The sequence below is a fragment of the Neoarius graeffei genome, chromosome 12 (assembly GCF_027579695.1).
Source record: "Neoarius graeffei isolate fNeoGra1 chromosome 12, fNeoGra1.pri, whole genome shotgun sequence".
Lineage (NCBI taxonomy): Eukaryota > Metazoa > Chordata > Actinopteri > Siluriformes > Ariidae > Neoarius > Neoarius graeffei.
Window position 1 is genome coordinate 20056836 of NC_083580.1, and position 23270 is coordinate 20080105.

At 41.3% G+C, this 23270-nt stretch overlaps 2 protein-coding genes across 3 annotated transcripts in view; one reads left to right on the forward strand and one right to left on the reverse strand.

The window, feature by feature from the left end:
* miga2 (mitoguardin 2) overlaps nucleotides 1-5000 on the reverse strand; it is a 54511-nt gene extending 49511 nt beyond the window's left edge. Inside the window, exon 1 of one of the 2 annotated variants that reach the window (XM_060935010.1) lies at nucleotides 4930-5000. The gene's annotated coding sequence lies outside the window, so the exon portion shown is untranslated. The remainder of the gene's footprint in view (nucleotides 1-4929) is intronic. The other variant, XM_060935011.1, reaches the window with a different exon arrangement.
* An 809-nt stretch (nucleotides 5001-5809) lies between these two features.
* Nucleotides 5810-17164, forward strand: st6galnac4 (ST6 (alpha-N-acetyl-neuraminyl-2,3-beta-galactosyl-1,3)-N-acetylgalactosaminide alpha-2,6-sialyltransferase 4). Its single transcript, XM_060935631.1, has 5 exons — nucleotides 5810-5883; nucleotides 6103-6240; nucleotides 6663-7072; nucleotides 9261-9368; nucleotides 15715-17164. Exons 1-5 carry the CDS (start codon nucleotides 5872-5874, stop codon nucleotides 15893-15895), a joined length of 849 nt encoding a protein of 282 aa, XP_060791614.1. The 5' UTR covers nucleotides 5810-5871; the 3' UTR covers nucleotides 15896-17164.
* Nucleotides 17165-23270: the final 6106 nt, after the last annotated feature.

A 23270-nucleotide genomic window follows, 5' to 3' on the forward strand; every position in this document is an offset into this window, starting at 1 on the left:
CATTGGTATTGAATGTAACTCCTCAAAAGTATTATATTATATTGCCTGGCAAAATGTTCTACCTGTTAACGGATTCTAATAAAATTTAAAAAAAAAATTCTTATTTCATGCCAAAGAGAGTCCGACATTGTTATCTTAACGTCCCAATATAAAAATACTTCAGCATAATGCTTCAGAAGAGACATTGAATAAAATGACATTTATAATTGTATTTAAAACAGTGGAATGATCAATTTTTTGCCACAATCCCAACAGCACTAATCATAAAATTCTGTTTTTGATCATACTACATGTACATTTGCAATTGCAACACTGAAAAGACTTTGAATTAAAGAAGTACAGCCAGTGTTTGATATTTCAGTGAATAAAAATCAGACATGTAAAAAGAAACTGAATAAGTTTAACTCGCATTTCATGGCACTAATCGGCAAGTTCAACTCCAAGCACAGGTCAACCATCACCGCTTCAGCACGTGTCACGTTCCGTGTCTTTTCATCCACAGATTTCGTAAAAAACTGCTGGATACCCCCAGATTTACTTTCCGCCTGACTCGCCATTTCAGCATACTCCATATATTGTTTGTAGTTGACATGCCGCGTGCAGTCATCGCGACCACCATGTTAATGTCAGTTCTACACAGTCTGCAGTGCGCGTATCCATTGCCCTTTTGACTGGGTGTAATGCACGGCCATTCTACCGTATCGAAAATAGCGCCAACAAATGTGCGGAATCTGCGCATGTCGCACACAGCATGTGCGGTTGTCGTAAAAATAAATAGCCGTGAATCGCGCATGGATTGAAAAAGTCGCTTGGACATTTAAAAACAACTCACTGGAATTTAAGACTTTATAATAATTCCGTACAGAATAACACTGTTTGCCGTAACATCGTATTTACGTAACTTTTCCGTACAAAATACAGCCAATCCGTACTAGTAGGCATCTCTGGTAGTGATCGCCCTTACATGACTTAGAAATGAAGGGAAACTCCTCTCGGTACGGGTCCTTGAAGCGCTGGCCCTTCCCCTTAGCCATGCTTTCTTTAGAGATTAGTACTACGCTACATCTTCATAACAAATGCTTGAAACGCCATGCTTTGTTCAGAAACTTCGTGAACAAAGGCCAGACGATAGCGTGCCATGGATGATCTAATAGCATCATTGATTGGCTGAGAGAACAAGCAATAGACAATGAAATTTGGCGTAGTATCTGCCGCTTGGAACGAAGCAGTGTTTTATCAAATACGAATCCCACCGGTGATAGACTTTGAAAATGACCCATGAAAATTGGCAAAATCGTATTTTATTGTAGTAAATTCGTATTTTCGTAATCAAAACGACAAATCGTAATAAATACGATTTATTCGTAGTAGTTGGCAGCTATGTTAATTTGAGGGGATTTCTTAACAAATAATGCGGATGAAATCGCTCACTTCACGCAGTCAAGCAGACAGAGGAAGTCCTTGTGCGCATGCGGAGGTTTACCTTTGACCGTGCACCGACGGTGACGTCGTTCTACCGCTAATCGAACAGCTGATCACACCGAGGTGCTCGCTGACCGCCGATATTTATTAGCTTCCTTTCCTTTGCAACATCACGCCTTTTCTTATCGCTTTCCATTCAGCGTTCAAGATAACCTTTTGTTTTTTGTGTCGCAAAAAATGCTACACAATAGTAATTGTGTAGCAATTCCAAAATTTTGTGTAGCATTTTTTTTTGTTTCAATATATATTAAGTAATAAATGTACGAGTGACAGAAAATAGTCAGTCCTCCACTTCCCTCTCCTGTTTCAAACTTGTATCCCACAATGCCTTGCGCGAACAGGGAAAGCCTACCACGTGATGCGAGTGAGTACCTTGAATTGGGTCATAGTGAAGCAGGAAAAAATAGCGGAGAATTTATGGCCATGTGGCCCTAAATTCATTAATTTTTTTTTAAATAATAAAATTGGAAGTCTGCGATTCGAATTCAGTAGCTTTCGGTCCACTAAACAAAAATAACTGGGTGTCAGGGAAAATTCTTCTTATGACCTACACTTGAAAAATCTGAAAGGCAGTCTTGCTTTAATTAATTAATTAATTACACGGCAACATTAATTGTGTGAAGGAAGGAATTGATGAACTGAGAAGAGTAACAGAGAATAAGATACTCAGAACTGCAGTTTCTGCATCAGTCGAGATTTTTTTCCAGTGCATGAATGTCATCTCAAGGTCAATGTCATCTGTATGCCATTCATGACATTATCACTATATAGGTATGGAGTTGCTGATTACAGAAATATATGGTTTGTACCTATTAAAAGAAATAAATAATGCTGGGAAGTTGAATCTTCTTTTAATTCTTGAAAAAAACTATCGAGTTATTGCACAATTTTTGGCTACAATACATCATACTTAATTACCATTATTAATTTTTACTAAAATCACCATATCGCTGCAACCGTAAATTTTTTTTTTTAAATTCCAAAAGCTTTCTTCTTAGGGTGTCCTTCAACAGAGAGCAGATTTAAAGGTGAATTAAACCTGTTTGAAATTTTAAGGTAAAGTGCCTAATATATTGTATAATACAGATATTTTAGACACTGTGTATAATATAGGTATTGTATATTATTATACTGTACATACGGGCCACTTTTTCCATGGAATAAAAACTTTTTTTTTTTTGCGGTGCGGTTTTCATCAAATCCTGCGCTCTGATTGGCTGGTGAGCGGGTCTGTATCCTATGGTACGGACCCCGGTTACAGACCTCAGGCAACTCGCTCACTCACAACAACAACAAACATAGTAGCATTTTTTGTCAACATTTATCTTTTTTTTTTTTTTTTACAAGATTTATTTACAAGATTATCAAAAACCTTATAAATTTTTGCCAGAATTTCTCAGGAGAATAGCATTAATTTTACATCATGGATAGCGATAACGACAGTGTTCACAGCGAAAGCGAGTTTTACTATCCTGAGGAAGAAGAAATAAAAGAAAACATTTCAGGAGCAAGCTAAAAAGCTGTAACTGTTGCTAACGCCGAGCAAAAACATGGCTGAATCCTGAATGACTCCTATTTGTATAAATAGGGGACTACATAGGCGGCAAAATGTAGTTTTATTCCTGCCGTGGAAGTGCACTTGTATACCGAGGAGGAAGCAATTTGCATTACAGCCGTGAATGAGGATTCAAAATGGCGGCTCGGCTTGGTGTTCCCTTTCGGACGCTCTCGTTTTCTGTTAGAATTTGGTAAAGAAAAAAATAAATATATTATTTACCAGCTTAAGGTTGGTCCGTATGGTGAAATACCGTGACCTCGGCCTTGAATACGGACCTCGACCCAGAGGGCCTCGCTCAGTACTTTCAAGACCTCAGTCACGGTATTTCACGATACGGACCTCCCACCTGGTAAATAACATATATGTATTCTATTCCCTTCTGGTGGGTTTACTGATGGCATGCAATATTGTTATCATGGGGCGTCGTGGCTCAGGTGGCTAAGGCGCCATACCATAAATCCGGGGACCCGGGTTCGATCCCTCCCCGTCTCTCTCTCCTGATCATTTCCTGTCCTGTCTCTACACTGTCCTATCCAATAAAGGTGAAAAAGCCCAAAAAAATATCTTTAAAAAAAAAAAAAATATATATATATATATATATATATATATATATATATATATATATATATATATATATTGTTATCATATCGCTTATCCTCCGTGTATTACACCACTCTCCCCAATGGAGAATGAGCGTCCAATATTGTTATAATATTGCACGTTGTCAAGACAACACGATGTCACACATCAGCGCTCAGGTGAATATCCAATGACAAAACTTTTCTGTTGCACATGCACACAATCATTTCTTTGTCGGCTGGGAGAGAGAGAAGACGAGGTTAATTCAGTGCTCGGTTTAAGCACTAAATAAATAAACTGAAAACTGAAACTAAAGATGCGCTGAACACCCGAAAGGCTACCAAAACTTCATTATATTCTTTACGTATATTTACAAGAGAAAAACAGACCAACAGACATCGAGAGACTGGAAAAGAGACACGTCGGAGATGTAAAACTTCCACGCTAGTGAATGACTGTGACAGTTTGTACACAAACATGGCTGTGAGGTTTGCTTCATGAAATGCGGAAGACATATTTTCAAAGAGAAAGATGCGCTGAACACCTGAAAGACTACCAAAACTTCACTGGATATTCTTCACGCATATTTACAAGAGAAAAACAGACCAACGGACATCAAAAAACTGGAAAAGAGAGCAATAGCGGAAATACTGTCAAAGTTCACTACACCACCGTGCTGCCGATAGTGGAAATAAATCCCTATTTTTCCAGAGATGTCTGATCAAATGTGGATTTTTTTCCCCATTATCGTTCACTCATCTTCTCTAATCAGTTCACCCAGGTCAGGGTCATGGTAGAACAATTGGCATGACCAAGAGTTTCAGAATCAGAATCAGGTTTATGGTCAAGTATAGAGAGGATCATTATGATTACTGTCCCAAATACAAACCATAACTACAAACAGGAAATAAAAACTGCCAAATATTTATCATTACTTTAAGCATCAATAGTCTGACAGGTATCATTAGCAGATATGGGCAAGAATGTTCAGGGGATGGATGGATTGATTGATTGATTGAGAGAGACAGAGAGATATTGTAGCTCCATCTGACTATATGTGCCTTTTGCTTACTTTGAACCTGACATGCATCTCCCTCTGTGTTGACACAGAAACTGACGTCCCACTCGTCCTGTCACACAACATGCTAGCTAGTTAGCACTCCTAGCCACTAGCACAGCTTCCAAAGCTAAAACTATTGCTTTCTGTCCCATTGGAGACAAATAAAAGTAGTAACACTGTCCTACACTGGAATATCACCTTAAGCATACTGAAAAGGAAAAAAATTAACATAAAACAGAACCGTACTCACTCCAAAAGACCGCTGCAGAACGACATTCCAGAGTCTCGACGCCGCATTTCACGCACACTAACTTGCGTCACTAGGGGCGGGGCTTCCGAGTCAATTGACAACCAGATCCACCAATAGTCGCAGAGGCTTAGTAAGCGTTGCCCAATCGAATGCGAGAAGCAACGAGCGCGTGGAATCCAACTGTCCAATGCTACTGTCAATGTTTAGAGACATTGTGAGTCGACCTTTTGCTGATCAGTTCCCGATGTACACACTGTGTTAAGAAAGCCAAGCCTTCCTTCCCTCTGCATCCCAATATAACCCATTTCACACACTCCTTATATAATATATTCTTTCAACTTTATTTACTTCCTGTTATTTAAATATGACGATGATGTCGGAACTAACTATCTCGATGACTTTTTTCACTCCGGAATATAAACATGAGCGTGCCGAGGAAAATGTAAGGCTTCTCGTTTCCGGAACTAGCTTCTTCTTCTTTTTTTTCTTCCATTTTTATTATTATATGTTGCTCTGTAATTCATGAGACAAATTGCTCTTTCCTGAAATGTATTGGATCATATCATAACATACTACAAAACTATTATTGCTTACGAATCGTTTTTGTAATAATCGTTTCGCCTGTTGCTGGCACGCTCCAACTCAGGCTGTATCTAAAACGCCTCTGTCCTCCCTACACTTCGTGCACTACATAAGGTTTGATAAAAATGGCTCCTAAACGCTAACTAGTGTACTATATCTTGAAAAGGGAGGCATTTGGGATTCAACCTGCTTTAATGCTAATTCCTGATCAACAAACCCACCGTTATTAGTACTGTTATGTTATTGTCTACTAATAATTGTATTAATTATATATTACTTTGCTTGTTTATTCTTGTTCAAGGATGACTTGAGCGAGAGTAATTTGCGACCTGGTGGGAGAGCCTCAGGCTTCAGCAGGATATGAAGTCTCTGGTATGATGGTGTGATAAAGTGCAGAATATAAAACATCTGGATTTTGAGGGATGTTCTTCCTGACAGATGTGCATCAACTAACCTTATGTGCTTTTTTTTATTTTAAATGATACGTTTTTAATTTAAGGTGATAAATGACTGATGTCATACTGTGTTAATGCCAAATTGAATAATTTCTCTGAATTAATAATTTTTCTTTTTTTTTTAATCCACATACAGAAGTTTTGTTGGCTGCTCATCATCATCATCACCGTCTCTCTACTGCTCTGGTACAATCACATCACCAAAATTGGAGAAGTAAATCTGGGACTTCGTGGCTACGTGAGAATTTCTCCTGTCATTTGGTCAAGTTCACAAGTAGGTTTCCTGATTTTTTTTTTTTTTTTTTGTGTGTGATTTTCTAGTTTTGTTTCACTGGTGGAAATAACAATTAACCATCACAGTTATTATGCCTATAAATAATGTCAACTTGCAATTTTAATCAAATGGGGTGGAAAGTTCTGGCTGTCTCCAATAAATAGCCAAAATATTATTGTACAGCTTAAACAATGTGCTAGATTTTTTAGTAGTTTGCGAGTAAAATAATGTGTACTGAGCGGGTCTGTAAAGTTTTACTGTTAAAGGGGTTCATGATTGTAAAAAAAATTTGCGAATGTAATTATTCAACTGCCATAAGCTGAAGTGATTATCATAATTTTGTATTGGAATAGTTGTTAAGGAAAAAAAAAGCTTTTAACAATTAATAGACAATACTAACTGTTTAAATTCCTTTGCATCAGTACCTGGCTTTGCACTGTGCTCGCTGTGCTGTGATCTCCAGCTCGGGCCACGTGTTAGGCAGCAGATGTGGGAATGAGATTGACGGGCATGAATGTGTGATCCGCATGAACGCAGCGCCGACACATGCCTTTGAGGCTGATGTGGGCAATAGGACAACTGTGCGTGTCGTGTCGCACTCCAGCGTACGACGCCTGCTGCACCGTGAGGCCTTTTTCTTCAAGCAAGAGGCAAACACACGCTATGTGGTTTGGGGTCCTGAGCGGAACATGAGGCACGATGGTAAGGGACGAATGTTCAATCTGCTGACAAAACTGGCACGGAAATACCCGGGTACACACATCTATGTTGTGAGCAGGGAGAAGATGATGCAGTGTGATCGCATCTTCCAGAACGAGACTGGCAAGGACAGGTTGGTATAATGGTGCTGTTGTTCACTATCTGAAAAAAGGGGAGTAATCTGTGCCTTTCCTTGTTGCTGGGGTGGTCCACCTTTTGTCCCTTTAATATATACCTCGAAAGGTGCATGGAGGACATATTTAAAGAATTACTCTAAAAAGTAGTTAAGGTCCATTTCATGTAATTTTTTTAAATTACACTATAGTACGGAAGCGTGTTACTGCCACACCAGAAAATAAAAAAAAAATCAGTATCATATAATAATGTGAAAAGTTTGTTATAGCAAGGTATCATGTTATAACGTGATAACTTTAAACTCATGTTTGAATCTATGGTTTAAAACTAGACGGCCTTTCGATTTCATAAAATCAGTGAAATTTAGTTCCTTCTGAAATTTGGTCATTGTGATATGTTGATTTCTGTAATCTCATCTCATCTCATTATCTCTAGCCACTTTATCCTGTTCTACAGGGTCGCAGGCAAGCTGGAGCCTATCCCGGCTGACTATGGGTGAAAGGCGGGGTACACCCTGGACAAGTCACCAGGTCATCACAGGGCTGACACAGACACAGACAACCATTCACACTCACATTCACACCTACGGTCAATTTAGAGTCACCAGTTAACCTAACCTGCATGTCTTTGGACTGTGGGGGAAACCGGAGCACTCGGCGGAAACCCACGCGGACACGGGGAGAACATGCAAACTCCACACAGAAAGGCCCTCACCGGCCACGGGCCTCGAACCCGGACCTTCTTGCTGTGAGGCAATAGCGCTAACCACTACACCACCGTGCCGCCGATTTCTGTAATGTCTCAAAAGAAAAAAAAAACCTCAGGCCATTCTGTGGCTGGGAAGTTATTTAATTTGAGGGGATTCCCGAGCAAATAATGTGCATGAAATCGCTCACTTCGCGCAGTCAAGCAGACGGAGGAAGTCCGTGTGTGCATGCGCAGGTTTACCTTGACCGTGCACTGATGGTTACATCATCTTGTCGCTAAACAAACAGCTAATCACACCGAGGTGCTTGCTGACTGCAATATTTATTAGTTTGGTCCTGTGTTTCCTTTGCAACATAACGTCTTTTCTTCTCACTTTCCGTTACTGTAGTCGGTCTTTCACATTTCATTCGCACACTCACGTCCTCCATTGTTCTCTCCTGTTTCAAATTTGTATCCCACAATGCCTTGCGCGAACGGGGAAAGCCCACCATGTGATGCATGACATAGTATCTTGAATTGGGTCACGGTGAAGCAGGAAAAAATAGCGTAGAATTTAGGGCCATGTGGCCCAAAATTCATTAATTGTTCTATTTAAAAAACTAATAAAATTGGATGGGCGGCACGGTGGTGTAGTGGTTAGCGCTGTCGCCTCACAGCAAGAAGGTCCGGGTTCGAGCCCCGTGGCCGGCGAGGGCCTTTCTGTGCGGAGTTTGCATGTTCTCCCCGTGTCCGCGTGGGTTTCCTCCGGGTGCTCCGGTTTCCCCCACAGTCCAAAGACATGCAGGTTAGGTTAACTGGTGACTCTAAATTGACCGTAGGTGTGAATGTGAGTGTGAATGGTTGTCTGTGTCTATGTGTCAGCCCTGTGATGACCTGGCGACTTGTCCAGGGTGTACCCCGCCTTTCGCCCGTAGTCAGCTGGGATAGGCTCCAGCTTGCCTGCGACCCTGTAGAAGGATAAAGCGGCTAGAGATAATGAGATGAGATAAAATTGGATTCGAATTCAGTAGCTTTCGGTCCACTAAACAAAAATCATTGGGTGTCAGGGAAAATTCTTTTTATGACCTGCACTTGAAAAATCTGAAAGGTAGTACAGCTTTAAATGAGGTGCACAGAGAATAAACTGGGTAATATGGCTCATTTAGATGATTTAATCAAGTTCTGTTTCATGCTTTGATTGAACTGCGGTAAAGTTGGAAATATATTCACAGATTCAAACTTCCCAGATCAATAACTCCGAAGCGAAACATTGTTGAAACACAATAGATGCTTCTTTCCTACTGTACCAAGGTAGACAACAAGCTACAACCTGATTTTAATCAAAACGAGTCGTTCTCCGAGTTATCTAATGGTTATCGTGTTATCGTGGCAGTTGCAACACAACACAATGCACATAAAAATACGGACAGTTGTTTATGAATGAATTATGGATCAGATGTTAATTATTAATCAGCTGATGATCTCTCTCTCTCCTTCAGAATGAAGTCGGGTGCATTCCTCAGCACTGGATTTTTCACGATGATTTTTGCTCTGGACGTGTGTGACAGCATTAACGTTTATGGGATGATAGATGGCTCATACTGCAGGTGAGTGTGTGTGCACGTGCATTACGATTTGTGAGATCTCCAAAAGGTGGGCTTGAACATTTCTGTCAGTTTGGATATTTTTCTTAAACTGATCAACATGTTATTATTTTTATTTATTATTATTACAAAGTTTACAAAGAAATTAGGGAATGGCAGCCAGCTGTCACAGTAGTGAGACTAGATCCCTGATCTCTACGTAAAATATCTGGAAAGCTCATTGGCCAGTCAGAGTGAAGTCATCTGGCCGCCGTGTTACCACGCACATCAGATCGCTGCGATCATATCTCTGCCTAGGAAGCTACACAAAACTAGACATGTTGTTCATTTAATTGCTGAGAAAAAAACCCCACAAACTTGACACGTTACACTGGTCTACAGCCAAAATGCTTCCGAAATAAATATAGCCAAACTTCACTAATTCTGGGTCGCTGAGAACGAAAATTAAACTTAAAATTGTTCATTAGCTCCAGTTTTCAAGATTGGCTCGATGAATAAATCTATGATTGGGTTTGGACAGTATTTACTTTTTTGGCAAAACAATGAACGATGCAATCTGAAGCCAGTATTACATCATACATGATACAGTGGTGCTTGAAAGTTTGTGAACCCTTTAGAATTTTCTATATTTCTGCATAAATATGACCAAAAACATCATCAGATTTTCACACAAGTCCTAAAAGTACATAAAGAGAACCCAGTTAAACAAATGAGACAAAAATATTATACTTGGTCATTTATTTATTGAGGAAAATGATCCAATATTACAGATCTGTGAGTGGCAAAACTATGTGAACCTCTAGGATTAGCAGTTAATTTGAAGGTGAAATTAGAGTCAGGTGTTTTCAATCAATGGGATGACAATCAGGTGTGAGTGGGCACCCTGTTTTATTTAAAGAACAGGAATCTATCAAAGTCTGATCTTCACAACACATGTTTGTGGAAGTGTATCATGGCACGAACAAAGGAGATTTCTGAGGACCTCAGAAAAAGCATTGTTGATGCTCATCAGGCTGGAAAAGGTTACAAAACCATCTCTAAAGAGTTTGGACTCCACCAATCCACAGTCAGACAGATTGTGTACAAATGGAGGAAATTCAAGACCATTGTTACCCTCTCCAGGAGTGGTCGACCAACAAATCACTCCAAGAGCAAGGCGTGTAATAGTCAGCGAGGTCACAAAGGACCCCAGGGTAACTTCTAAGCAACTGAAAGCCTCTCTCACATTGGCTAATGTTCATGAGTCCACCATCAGGAAAACACTGAACAACAATGGTGTGCATGGCAGGGTTGCAAAGAGAAAGCCACTGCTCTCTAAAAAGAACATTGCTGTTCGTCTGCAGTTTGCTAAAGATCACGTGGACAAGCCAGAAGGCTATTGGAAAAATGTTTTGTGGAAGGATGAGACCAAAATAGAACTTTTTGGTTTAAATGAGAAGCGTTATGTTTGGAGAAAGGAAAACACTGCATTCCAGCATAAGACCCTTATCCCATCTGTGAAACATGGTGGTGGTAGTTTCATGGTTTGGGCCTGTTTTGCTGCATCTGGGCCGGGACGGCTTGCCATCATTGATGGAACAATGAATTCTGAATTATACCAGCCAATTCTAAAGGAAAATCTCAGGTCGTCTGTCCATGAACTGAATCTCAAGAGAAGGTGGGTCGTGCAGCAAGACAACGACCCTAAGCACACAAGTCATTCTACCAAAGAATGGTTAAAGAAGAATAAAGTTAATGTTCTGGAATGGCCAAGTCAAAGTCCTGACCTTAATCCGATGGAAATGTTGTGGAAGGACCTGAAGTGAGCAGTTCATGTGAGGAAACCCACCAACATCCCAGAGTTGAAGCTGTTCTGTACGGAGGAATGGGCTAAAATTCCTCCAAGCCGGTGTGCAGGACTGATCAACAGTTACCGGAAATGTTTAGTTGCAGTTATTGCTGCACAAGGGGGTCACACCAGATACTGAAAGCATAGGTTCACATACTTTTGCCACTCACAGATATGTAATATTGGATCATGTTCCTCAGTAAATAAATGACCCAGTATAATATTTTTGTCTCATTTGTTTAACTGGGTTCTCTTTATCTACTTTTAAGACTTGTGTGAAAATCTGATGATGTTTTACTGTAGATCATATTTATGCAGAACTATAGAAAATTCTAAAGGGTTCACAAACTTTCAAGCACCACTGTATGATGTTATTCCTAGAAGTCACTGATGATGCAGTCATAAGTCAACTTGCATCACTCTGCTGAACAAATTGCCCTATAATCAGCTCAAAAAAATCATACAGGGCTGTGCACTCGAGATTAAGTCTTTGCTTGACAAGCATGACAAGGTGCTTCGTTTCATGAATACAAGAGACAAGCTGCCAAAAAGCACTGAGTACACACTGAATAAGGACTAAACCTATCCAGTACTTATACATAATACATTTTATTTATCTAAACTTTTTGCTGATTTTCTATCACGTAAACCAACCATAAACACATAAAGAGACCTAGGTTTACAATTTATACTTAAAACGTTACTATCTACACAACGTACATACAGTAAGTATAAAATGTAAAATCTTAAATATCTTGGAAGCCGTAGCCAATCAGCTGTTTTATTTGTCATACTGTATTTGAATTCAGCACACCAAATTTCATAACAAACAGCCAGTTTCATCTCTGAAGCAGACAACTTCTGAAAAACTGTTGACCAGTGTTATTTATACACGAGCGTGTATGTGTAAATTTGTGTGTGTGTGAATGGTTGAATTTTGTGGGAGTGTTTGTGTTTTAATCATAATGTACAGTATTCAATACATTTTATCATCATGGATGCATTCAGGAAGATTTATTATTATTATTATTATTATTATTATTATTAATTCGACCAAATACAGTCAAGCCAGAAAGTCTGCACACTCCTTTCACCTTCTCCACATTTTATTAAGTTACAGACTTATTCTACAATAAATTGAGTTCATTTTTTGTCACAAAATTCTCCACAAAATAGCCCATAATGACAAAGTGAAAGCACGTTTTTAGACATTTGTGCTAATTTATTAAAAATCGAAATGTAAAATATCATATGCACACAAGTGTGCACACCCTTTGATATGACACCCAAAAGTGAGCTGAGGTGCATTTTGTTTCCACTGATACTGCTTGAGATATTTCTACAACTTAATTGGAGTCCACCCGTGGTAAATTCAACTGATTGGACATGACTGGGGATTGCCAACACCTGCCAATATAAGGTCCCACAGTTGACAGTGCATGTCAGAGCAAACTCCAAGCCATGGGATCAAAGGAATTACCTGCAGACCTCCAGAAACAGGATTGTGTCAAGGCATAGATCTGGAGAAGGGTACAGAAAAATTGCTGCAGCTTTACAGGACCCAAAGAGTACAGTAGCCACCATCATTCATAAATGGAAGAAGTTTGGAACCACCAAGAATCTTCCTAGACCTGGCCATCCGGCCAAACTGAGTGATCGGGGAAGACGGGCCTTGGCCAGGGAGGTGAGCAGGAACCCGAGGGTCACTCTGACAGAACTCCATCATATCCTTGTGGAGATGGGAGAACCTTTCAGAAGATCAACCATCCAGGCAGCGCTCCACAAATCAGGCCTTTATGGTAGAGTGGCCAGACGGAAGCCACTCCTTAGTAAAAGGCACATGACAGCCCACTTGGAGTTTGCCAAAAGGCACCTAGAGGACTCTCAAACCATGAGAAACAAAATTCTCTGGTCTGATGAAACCAAACTTGAACTTTTTGGCCTGAATACCAAGTGTCACGTCTGGAGGAAACCAGGCACTGTTCATCACCTGGCTAATGCCATCCCTACAGTGAAGCATGGTGGTGGCAGCATCATGATGTGGGGATGTTTTTCAGCAACGGGAATGGGGCGACTAGTCCTGATAGAGGGAAAGATGAATGCAGCTAAGTACACCGAGATCCTTGAAGAAAACGTGCTCCAGAGCATTCTGGATCTCAGACTGGGGTGAAGGTTTACCTTCCAACATGACAATGACCTGAAGCACACAGCCAAGAGAACAAAGGAGTGGCTTCAGAGAAAGTCTGTGAATGTCCTTGAGTGTCCCAGCCAGAGCCCAGACCTGAATCCAATTGAACATCTGTGGAAGGAGCTGAAAATGGCTGTGTACCGATGCTCCCCATCCAACCTGATGGAGCTTGCAAGGATATGCTAAGAGGAATGGGCAAAAATGTCCAGAAACAAGTGTGCCAAGCTTATAGCTTCTTTCCCAGGACCCCTTGAAGCTGTAATTGCTGTCAAAGGTGCATCAACCAAGTATTAGGCTCAGGGTGTGTACAGATATGTAACCCTCTCCATAACCTATTTTTGTCAGTAAAATAAAATTGCATATTTTCTAAAAACCTGTTTTCACTTCGTAATTATTGGTGATTGTGTGTAGATGTTTGAGGCAAAAAATGAACTCAATCTATTGTAGAACAAGTCTGTAATGTAATAAAACGTGGAGAAGGTGAAAGGGGTGTGCAGACTTTCTGGCTTGACTGTAATCCTGTTTCAACAACCGTCCTAAATAGAAAGGAAAAAGAAATATACAAAAGACAAAACTACAGTGTATAAAAGAAAAACTGAAATAGTCTCCGTGAAAATCATTATAGTAGTAAAAGAGCTGTTCAAAAAAATGATCAGAGACTGAATTGGAAAAAAAAAAACAATAACAGTGAAGGGGAGCGCTGTAAAGATATGTAAGGGATGTGAGTAAAGGTGAGAAAATAAGAGGAGGTAATTAAAGGGGGAAAAGGTCAAGAGATACTTTTCTTGGGGCAAATTTGATCAGATACGACGGTTTAACACGTCCACCAAATACACGCGATGCGAGTGGCAAGATGGCGGCCAGATGGCTTCACTCATCTGTACAGCACGGATTGGCAAATGAGCTCTTCAGATATTTTATGGAGAGATCAGTGGACTTGATAAAGATGCTGTCAATCAAGCAGTCAGTCAATCCAGAAGTTGAGTTGTGTGTCCACAAAATAAAATAGTAAACGTCAACAGAGAAAAGGGAACAGGCAAAGCATTTTGTCTTTGATGGAAATGAAAAACCTGCTGTTCACAGCCTTTAAAACTAGATGGCTTTTCGATTTCATAAAACCGGTGAAATTTAGTTCCCTCTGAAATTTGGTCATTGTGATATGTTTATTTCTGTAATATCTAAAAAAAATCAGGCCATTCTGTGGCTGGGAAGTTATTTAATTTGAGGGCATTCGTTAGCAAATAATGTGGATGAAATCGCTCGCTTGGCGCAGTCAGCAGGTTTACCTTTGACCGTGCACTGACGGTTACATCATTCTGTCGCTAAACAAACAGCTGATCATACTGAGGTGCTCGCTGACTGCCGATATTTATTAATTTGGTCCTGCGTTTCCTTTCCTTTGCAACATACACTACCGTTCAAAAGTTTGGGGTCACCCAGACAATTTTGTGTTTTCCATGACAAGTCACACTTTTATTTACCACCATAAGTTGTAAAATGAATAGAAAATATAGTCAAGACATTTTTCTGGCCATTTTGAGCATTTAATTGACCCCACAAATGTGATACTCCAGAAACTCAATCTGCTCAAAGGAAGGTCAGTTTTATAGCTTCTCTAAAGAGCTAAACTGTTTTCAGCTGTGCTAACATGATTGTACAAGGGTTTTCTAATCATCCATTAGCCTTCTGAGGCAATGAGCAAACACATTGTACCATTAGAACACTGGAGTGAGAGTTGCTGGAAATGGGCCTCTATACACCTATGGAGATATTGCACCAAAAACCAGACATTTGCAGCTAGAATAGTCATTTACCACATTAGCAATGTATAGAGTGGATTTCTGATTAGTTTAAAGTGATCTTCATTGAAAAGAACAGTGCTTTTCTTTCAAAAATAAGGACATTTCAAAGTGACCCCAAACTTTTGAACAGTAGTGTAATGTCTTTTCGTCTCGCTGTCTGTTACTGTAGTCGGTCTTTCACGTTTCATTTGCGTCCTCCGTTTTCCTTTCCCGTTTCAAAATTGTATCCCACAATGCCTTGTGCAAATGGGGAAAGCCCACCATGTGATGCATGACGTAGTCTCTTGGATTGCGTCACGGTGAAACAGGTAAAAACAGCGGAGAATTTAGGGCCACGTGGCCCTAAATTCATTAATTGTTCTATTTTTTAAAAACCTAATAAAATTGGAAGTCTGCGATTCGAATTCAGTAGCTTTCAGTCCACTAAACAAAAATGTCAGGGAAAATTCTTTTTATGACCTAAACTTGAAAAATCTGAAAGTCAGGCTACCTTTAAAGTGTGTGTGTGTGTGTGTGTGTGTGTGTGTGTAGTCTCAACAATTACTCTTCGGTGCCGTATCACTATTACGAGTCGCATCGTCTGGACGAGTGTGGCATGTACAAAGTGCACGAGCATGCAAGGAGAGGCGGCCATCGCTTCATCACGGAGAAACAGATCTACAGACACTGGGCCTCACAGGGAAAATTAAAATTCCAATATCCAACATGGTGAACTGAACAAGAACCCAGACACCTTTGTGCAAAGGAATGGCACACTTCGAGTTCTTCCCCAAACTGCTATCAGACGTCCAGAAAAAGATGAAAGTGAAATCAACGTAGGAACTGTGCTCAAGTTCCATTCGTTCAAACACATTTCAATATTTATCCATTTCATCTCATTAAGCTTGTGATTTACTCATGATTACTTCCAGTAGCTGGTCTGTTTAACCTCCGTTAAGGAGGTTATGTTTTCGGTGCTGTTTGTTTGTTTGTTTGTCTGTCTGTTTGTTTGTTTGACTTGTGCAAAACCTACCAACCCAATTTCCATGAAACTTGGTGGAAGGGTGTATCGTGGGCTAAGAAAGAATCCACCAAATTTTGAATTTTGGAGCAGATCCAACATTTGGTCTTGGTGGAAGTCTGTGCTCGCTGAGCACCCTTCTCATTTTGTTTTATTTTTGTTTTGTTCCTGGTTTCATTAGAAAGCTCCAACAGGAAACCAGCATTTGTTTGCCTTTGTATAGTATTAGTTTTTCCAAGACTGCACTGTGTTGTTACGTCATGCAAGGTCATATGAACATTGTTCTCCCCAGAGCGCTTTTGCATGTCAGGGCCATCACGCTTTAATTTCATGACGACACGCTTTAAATTTGCCAACACGCTATTTTTTTTTTTTTTGCTCCGACACTCGCTGAAAAATCACATCAGATTCCCACCTTGTGATGTTTGCGGCATATTTTGAAGGAAAATCGGTGTTTTGAGCCGGTTTACTGCCATGATTCACTCAGGCAGACCAGAATATCCCTGGGAAATCCCCAGTCTCAACAAACGTCCTCAATCACTTTCCTGCTGCACTGGTACCATGATAATCCTGTCCTAACCAGGCCCTTAAGGCATACTGGGCGGCGCTGATCTCCTATTCTGTAGCCCTCGACTTCTCGCTTATTACATAATCTAGGTTTACAGTGGGGACCAGTGACCTCGAGAGCATGAAACTATCAAGCATAGCTTCATGTAACCCCGTACATACCCCATGCTCTCATGGAAGGCGGTCGCATTCCTCTGCTCTCCTCTCCTCTTCCTTTTTTCCCTGCTTGTGCTTCTTTGTCTCGTCTGTCTATACCAGGGATGGGCAACTTCCATGATAAAGAGGGCCAATTTTTTTCACCACTATCATCAGAGGGCCACATGACCACACAGTTCAAATAATTGGATATGAAAGAAGCTATAATATGATTCTCAATAAGAACACATTTTATATGTACTTATATCTGTATGTTTATTGCACCAACATACAACTATTTTCTGCATAGAAATGCATTTTAACATGTCCTTGATAAGCAACAAAGACAAAACGTTTGCTTAAAAAAAACAAAGTGCAAAAAGGAATTTTAACACCATGTCCTTGATAAAAAAACAAAACAAAGTGCAAATAGCTCACATTCAATAATGGCAGAAAACTAGACAACAGAGGCCCAACATGAATTGCACCTAATGAGAGAGCGGTGGTTTGGCCTGCTGGCTCACAATGGATTGGATGTCAATGTCAATCTTTGTGGTCCCAATGCACATCAAATGAAAGAGAGTATCATCAGTGAGTCTGTTTCTCTCCTTGGATTTTATGTGCTTCATGGTGGAAAAACTGCTCCCACAAATGTAAGTGCTCCCAAACATGCTTGCCATTGAGAGCGCAAAATCTCTGAGACGTGGAAAACGTGCCTCGGGAAGAAGTCTCCAAAATGAAATTCCCCTCTCGTTGCGCTTTGCTTGAAAAAACGGGTCTGCCTGCAGCTCGCAGAGTTCGAGCTGCAGCTCCGATGGTTGCGCTCTGACCGTAGCAGAGAGGGGGTCTGTGAATAGCGCAGTGGAGAACTTGCATGTGACGTCACAGCCGATCCAGATTGTGACAGACACCATCTTGTCAGTCAAACGCCATATTTCCGCCTTCTACTTCTACTTCTGCTTTTACTTCTACCTTTTCTTCTGGAAAACCCTACTATATACAATTCTACTACAACGGCTGCGGCTACAAGCTCTCCCTACCTGTGCACGTTTTTTATGTTTTTTGTGTGTATTTTTGCGTGTTGTTCGTCTGTACCGGACTTCAAGATCCACTACAACCGTATGGACTTACTGGACATTGGTTTCCAGCAGAAAATGACGGTTTGTAGCGATTTCCATCGCATGCACAACATTCCGGACGAGATAGCGAGACCAGCGGGGTCTCCGTGGATTGTTATCAGAGGCAAAGCGAAGGAGGCGGCGCCGGGAGCGGAAGCAAAGGCGAGGCTGCAGAGCCGGCCTGTTGACTAAGCTCAGAAAACAGCCACTCAAATCTCCACTGCTAAGCCTCTATCTCTCCAACGCCAGATCCATGTAAACAACACGGACGATTTGGAATTACAGCTGGAATTACCTTATTCTATTCTATAATCGGCTGGTCAGTACTATACTCAATACTTAAGTGACTTACCCATCCAATGAGGATTCTTGTTTACAAGATGCCACATTTGAGTCGCTGACAAATCCTGAATTTCTGTAGAGATAACTGTCCAGAGATTTATAAGCACGCAGTGCTTCACCACTGAACAGCGAGGGAAAGTTAATGAGGTAACTATACACTGTGGCAGTTCGTAGGAGGGGGAGGAGCACAGAAAGACGGCAGGCCAGAATAAAGTTCCATAATGCTCTTTTATTCGTTCTTTTCAGACACAAATCTCTCCAGTCACACCACACACACCAGTTGACTGGTTCCAGAGAGAGCCGCCTTCCTCTGCTCTCTCTCTCTTTATATAGGGCGCGGTCACTGGGAAGACACACAAACACAGGTTAATTGACATCAGGTGTAGTGATTTTGCCACTTACCTTCCCTGACTCCGCCCTCCTGTCACAGACCGATGCTTGGCCACGCCCCCGCTGCCACATACACGTCCGGGTATTCCACTGGCAGTTCAAAATCTGGTCGTGAAAACTCCGTCCGGTAAGCCATAAGGGTCACTAATCTGTAGATCATTTATTTTAGACATATATCTAGTTATCTGTTCATTAGAAAAATGAGCCGTGTAGTCCGTCGGTTGAAATTGATCCATTCTGTACACGAGTGCAGCAGTATTCAGCGGTGTTTTTGGCCGAGAAGATGGCGGTGTACTTTCCGGTCATGTGACTGCAAGATCTCTATTCGTGGTTGCATCTCGTGAAAATCTTGGAAACGATCGTTGAATTGTTCCTGCAATTTTTCGATGTCTGCTTTGTATTTCTGGATTTGTTTTTCGCACCCGGGGTTGTCTTTGCGCATCTCAGCACACGTGGGAAAATGTGCCAGATTTGCACGAGGGGAATAAAAGCCTTCTATGAACAGGCCGAGTTTGCGCTGAAATGCGGTCATGTGAGAATAGAGATCACACACAGTTTGGTCTCTCCCCTGCAAGAGTGTGTTGAGGTGATTGAGATGCGCAGTGATGTCTGTCAGAAAGGCCATGTCACAAAGAAACTGTGTCTTTGAGTTTTCCGCAGTAGGCACTTGTATCACCACTAACACTGTTCTCCAAGAACACTGGTATTTCCGAGCGCAGTGCAAAAAACCGCTCCAGACACTTTCCTCGACTCATCCATCTGATATCCGTATGCAGTCGTAAATCCCCATACTCGGCATCCACTTCATCCAGAAAGGTGATGAACCTCCGGTGACATAGAGATCTGTTCCCTCCTCGGATGAGATTAGTGACTTTTGTCACCAAATCCATGATGTGGCCAAAGTTCAATGTCTTTGCGCAGAGGGCTTCCTGGAAAGATAAAAAATAGTTGCAGTTAAAAAATGTATTGTATATACGTCTTTCTATATTTGTGTAACCACGGCACACCAGGCCTACAGTACATCTCACAATTAATATGACGCTACTCACCTGATGGATAATGCAGTGCAGGGTATATGGTATAGGGTAGTTTACCCCGCAGGGTATAGGGTAGTTTACCCCGCTCTGCCTGAGTAGCCCTGCGAAACCCCTGTGTCTTCCCTGCATCGCAGGTGCGCTATCCGTAACAACAGTCGACAGCTTTTCAAAGCCACCATATTCACTCACAGCACTGGTAACGGCGTTGAATATATCGTTGCCTTTAGTGGTGTCGTGTAGAGATGCCAATTTCAATAACTCCTCGTGCACATCAAATGAATTGTCAATAGTTCTTGCAAAAACCAGTAGTTGGCTAACATCCGTTACATCTGTACACTCATCCAAAGCTAGTACTTGCAGTCCTGCATGACTTGTTTCAGTTTTATCTCGACATGATCGTGGATGTCAAAAATCCTGCGTGTTACTGTGCATCGGGACAAAGACACAGATTCAAAGTTTTTAGCCATGTTGTTGTCACCAAAAGCTTTGGCCATTTTTACGGCGCATGACTTGACCATTTCCCCATCCGACAGTGGCTTCTTTTCCTTAGCAAGTTCGAGTGCGACATCATAAGACGCTTTGATGGCTGACTCTTGACGGGTCGTGGCTTTTGTGAAAAATTGTTGCTGTTGACATACTTTTAATTTGAGGTCGGCTACGACAGCGGCTCTGGCAGCTCCAGTGTACTTCTCATATTTAACCTTATGCAAGGTGTTGTAATGGCGACTTAAGTTGTAATCTTTTAGGGCTGATAATGTCTCCAAGCAAACTAGACACATTGGTTTTCCTTTGAATTCGGTGAAGAGGTACTCTTCTTCCCATTTTGGCTGAAAAGTGCGATTTTCTCGGTCAAGTTTTCTCTTTTTGCCACTGTTCGCAGCCATGGCTCTTGACTTTCTTCTTCGCTGATGGGGAAGGCAGCCCGGGCCCCACTATTGTTTGCGTATGACGCGCCCTCTATCGGTCAACAGTATAATTAGGGTTTTTTTTTTTAACTATTATTATTAATCTATTTGCAGGCCGTAATGAGTGAGGACGAGGGCCGCGTGCGGCCCGCCAGTTGCCCATCCCTGGTCTATACTTTTGAGAGACTCTCTCTGCACTGCTCTCTAAACTAAAAAATCATGGAATTGATAAACTGGTCTCCTCACGAAATTGACACAGTTTCTCGATGAGAAGCCTGGGTTCGGGGGAACCCGCCTGTCCTGCCGGAACGTTTTTCTGTAGAGGACATTGAAGACATCTACCTATTCAGAACCATGATTACAGGACTTTTGCTGATTGGATTAGGCATTGCCCTGGTTTATCGAGGAAATCAGACAACGTTGACAGCTGTTCAAAGCCCCATAAAGCTGCCCGACATGATTGAAGTGGTGGGCAGAGCTGTCGGCACTCAGACTGTGGCTATTCAGAACTTGAACCGCAACATGGATGACATCATGGAGAAGCTTTCGGCTTTGCAAAGGAAATGGATTGATTCGGAGACCAGAATGGACAGACAGAGTGGTTGTGTAAAAGAATGCGGCTGCTCGCCCCAAGACCAAACAATCCCAATCTTATCTGCTTTTGGCTCCCTCAGACAGCACTGGCCTTGGCCAAGGCCGTTGCTGGGACAACATCTCCCCCTGAAGGTCACTGCTGAGAGACGCTCTCGTATTCCTTCCCCCACTTCCCGCGGTCGCCGCTTTTACCCTCAGTGTGACAAGCGGGTGCGTGACCAGCGCCATCATGGCTGCAGGAGCGGACGGCTGCTTGCTTGCGCTGGGTTACCTCTACCTCCTCCCCTACCCCCCTCAAGTCCTGAGTTTTCATGTTGTACAGTGTACTTGTGTTATTTTGTGCTTATGTGCTGAGGTGTTTTTTTTAATGTTCCCACACTGTACTCCTCATAGGAGCATAGTGTGGGGGTTGCTTTTTTTTCCTCCTCCCCTCTCCTCATGTTATTCTATTTTTTTTTTTCATCCCTGTCTTCCTGTCCTGTCTGCTTCCCCTCTAATTGTGTGAGTGTGTGTATGTAAGGACAGGTTGATGGTCAATTTCACTGGTACTTGTGACTAGTGATAATAAAGGGTTCATCCATTCATTCATGTCACCACAGCTTCATGTACAGTAACCTCTCTCATTTTATCCTATCTCCTGTAACATGATCTAGCTTCATGTGAACTCACAACACAGTGCAGTCTTTCAAAATGACTGTACAAAGGCAAACTTTGCATAGCATGTTTTTTCATGTCTCCTACCTGCACTCTGCTAAAATTACTGGTTCCTCTTTTTTTTACCAACCTGCAAACTTCTGCATAGAAACAGCACAGTTACTAGTTTCAGTTAACACTCAAAAATATGCAAAAGTGGCTTTTCCCCCCTTCATAAATATGGCAAATAAGCTTGTCGACATGCATATAAATCTGGAAAGATTGACAGTTGTGCAGATGCTTTGAGCTCTCCAATATCCCCTTCCTCTGTCTTGCATTCGTCTCATCTCTTCTTCATGGATGCCAACGGCGTGCCTTTTGGCGGATGCCGCCTTTTTCACGGCTGTCTGGGGGACTTGTGTGAATCGTGCAGATCCGATGAGGTTTTTTTTTTTTTTTTTGGGGGGGGGGGCGTTGGAGTGTCTGATTATAATTTCATCAAAGTAAATTCTGTATTAAAATTACTAAATAAGCAAATGCCGTTACAGTCCATGAAACATAGGAAGTATAAGTATGAGAAGAAAACAGTAAATCAGAAAGCTGCGCACGTAAAGCCAATTGGCTGCGCGCCATTATCTGCTGCTGGCTGCACTTCACTGCACGCGCAAGGATTTCCATCAGTCCAATGTAAGTTACGTAATTGGCTTTACGTGCGCAGCTTTCTGATTTACTGTTTTCTTCTCATACTTATACTTCCTATGTTTCATGGACTGTAACGGCATTTGCTTATTTAGTAATTTTAATACAGAATTTACTTTGATGAAATTATAATCAGACACTCCAACGCCACCCCCCCAAAAAAAAAAAAACTCATCGGATCTGCACGATTCACACAAGTCCCCCAGACAGCCGTGAAAAAGGCAGCATCAGCCAAAAGGCACGCCGTTTGCATCCATGCTTCTTGAGCGCACTTGCTTTCTCTCATGGTAAATGGAAAAGGCTTAGTGTACATTATTAAAAAATAAAATCCATCAGTGTTTGCTCAACAGGAGCTATATAGTATGTAGTTAATTCCAGTTAAAATTTCGTCTAGGAATATTCAAAACTGCCACCTTTTTTTTTTTTTTTTGGCCATAAAAGAAAATTAATGAGGAAAAAAAATTTCATAAACTTTGCCCAAAATAGTGTAAAATTGAACTCTTTACAAATGATTGATCAAAAAGTGTTTTAGGAAAAAAAAGTGTTTTTTAAAAACCACCGCATGAGCTTCAGCATTGCAGATGCCTTTTAAATATATATTTTTATTCTATCCACATTGACTGGATATGAGCAATTGCGTGCTCTGACTGGCTACTCTACTACGAGG

What these genes read in the sequence shown, in the direction of transcription:
- st6galnac4 (XM_060935631.1), top strand. An exon ending in TCATTTGGTCAAGTTCACAA is followed by an intron (nt 6,241 to 6,662) that starts GTAGGTTTCCTG and finishes CCTTTGCATCAG; the next exon opens with TACCTGGCTTTGCACTGTGC. An exon ending in ATAGATGGCTCATACTGCAG is followed by an intron (nt 9,369 to 15,714) that starts GTGAGTGTGTGT and finishes GTGTGTGTGTAG; the next exon opens with TCTCAACAATTACTCTTCGG.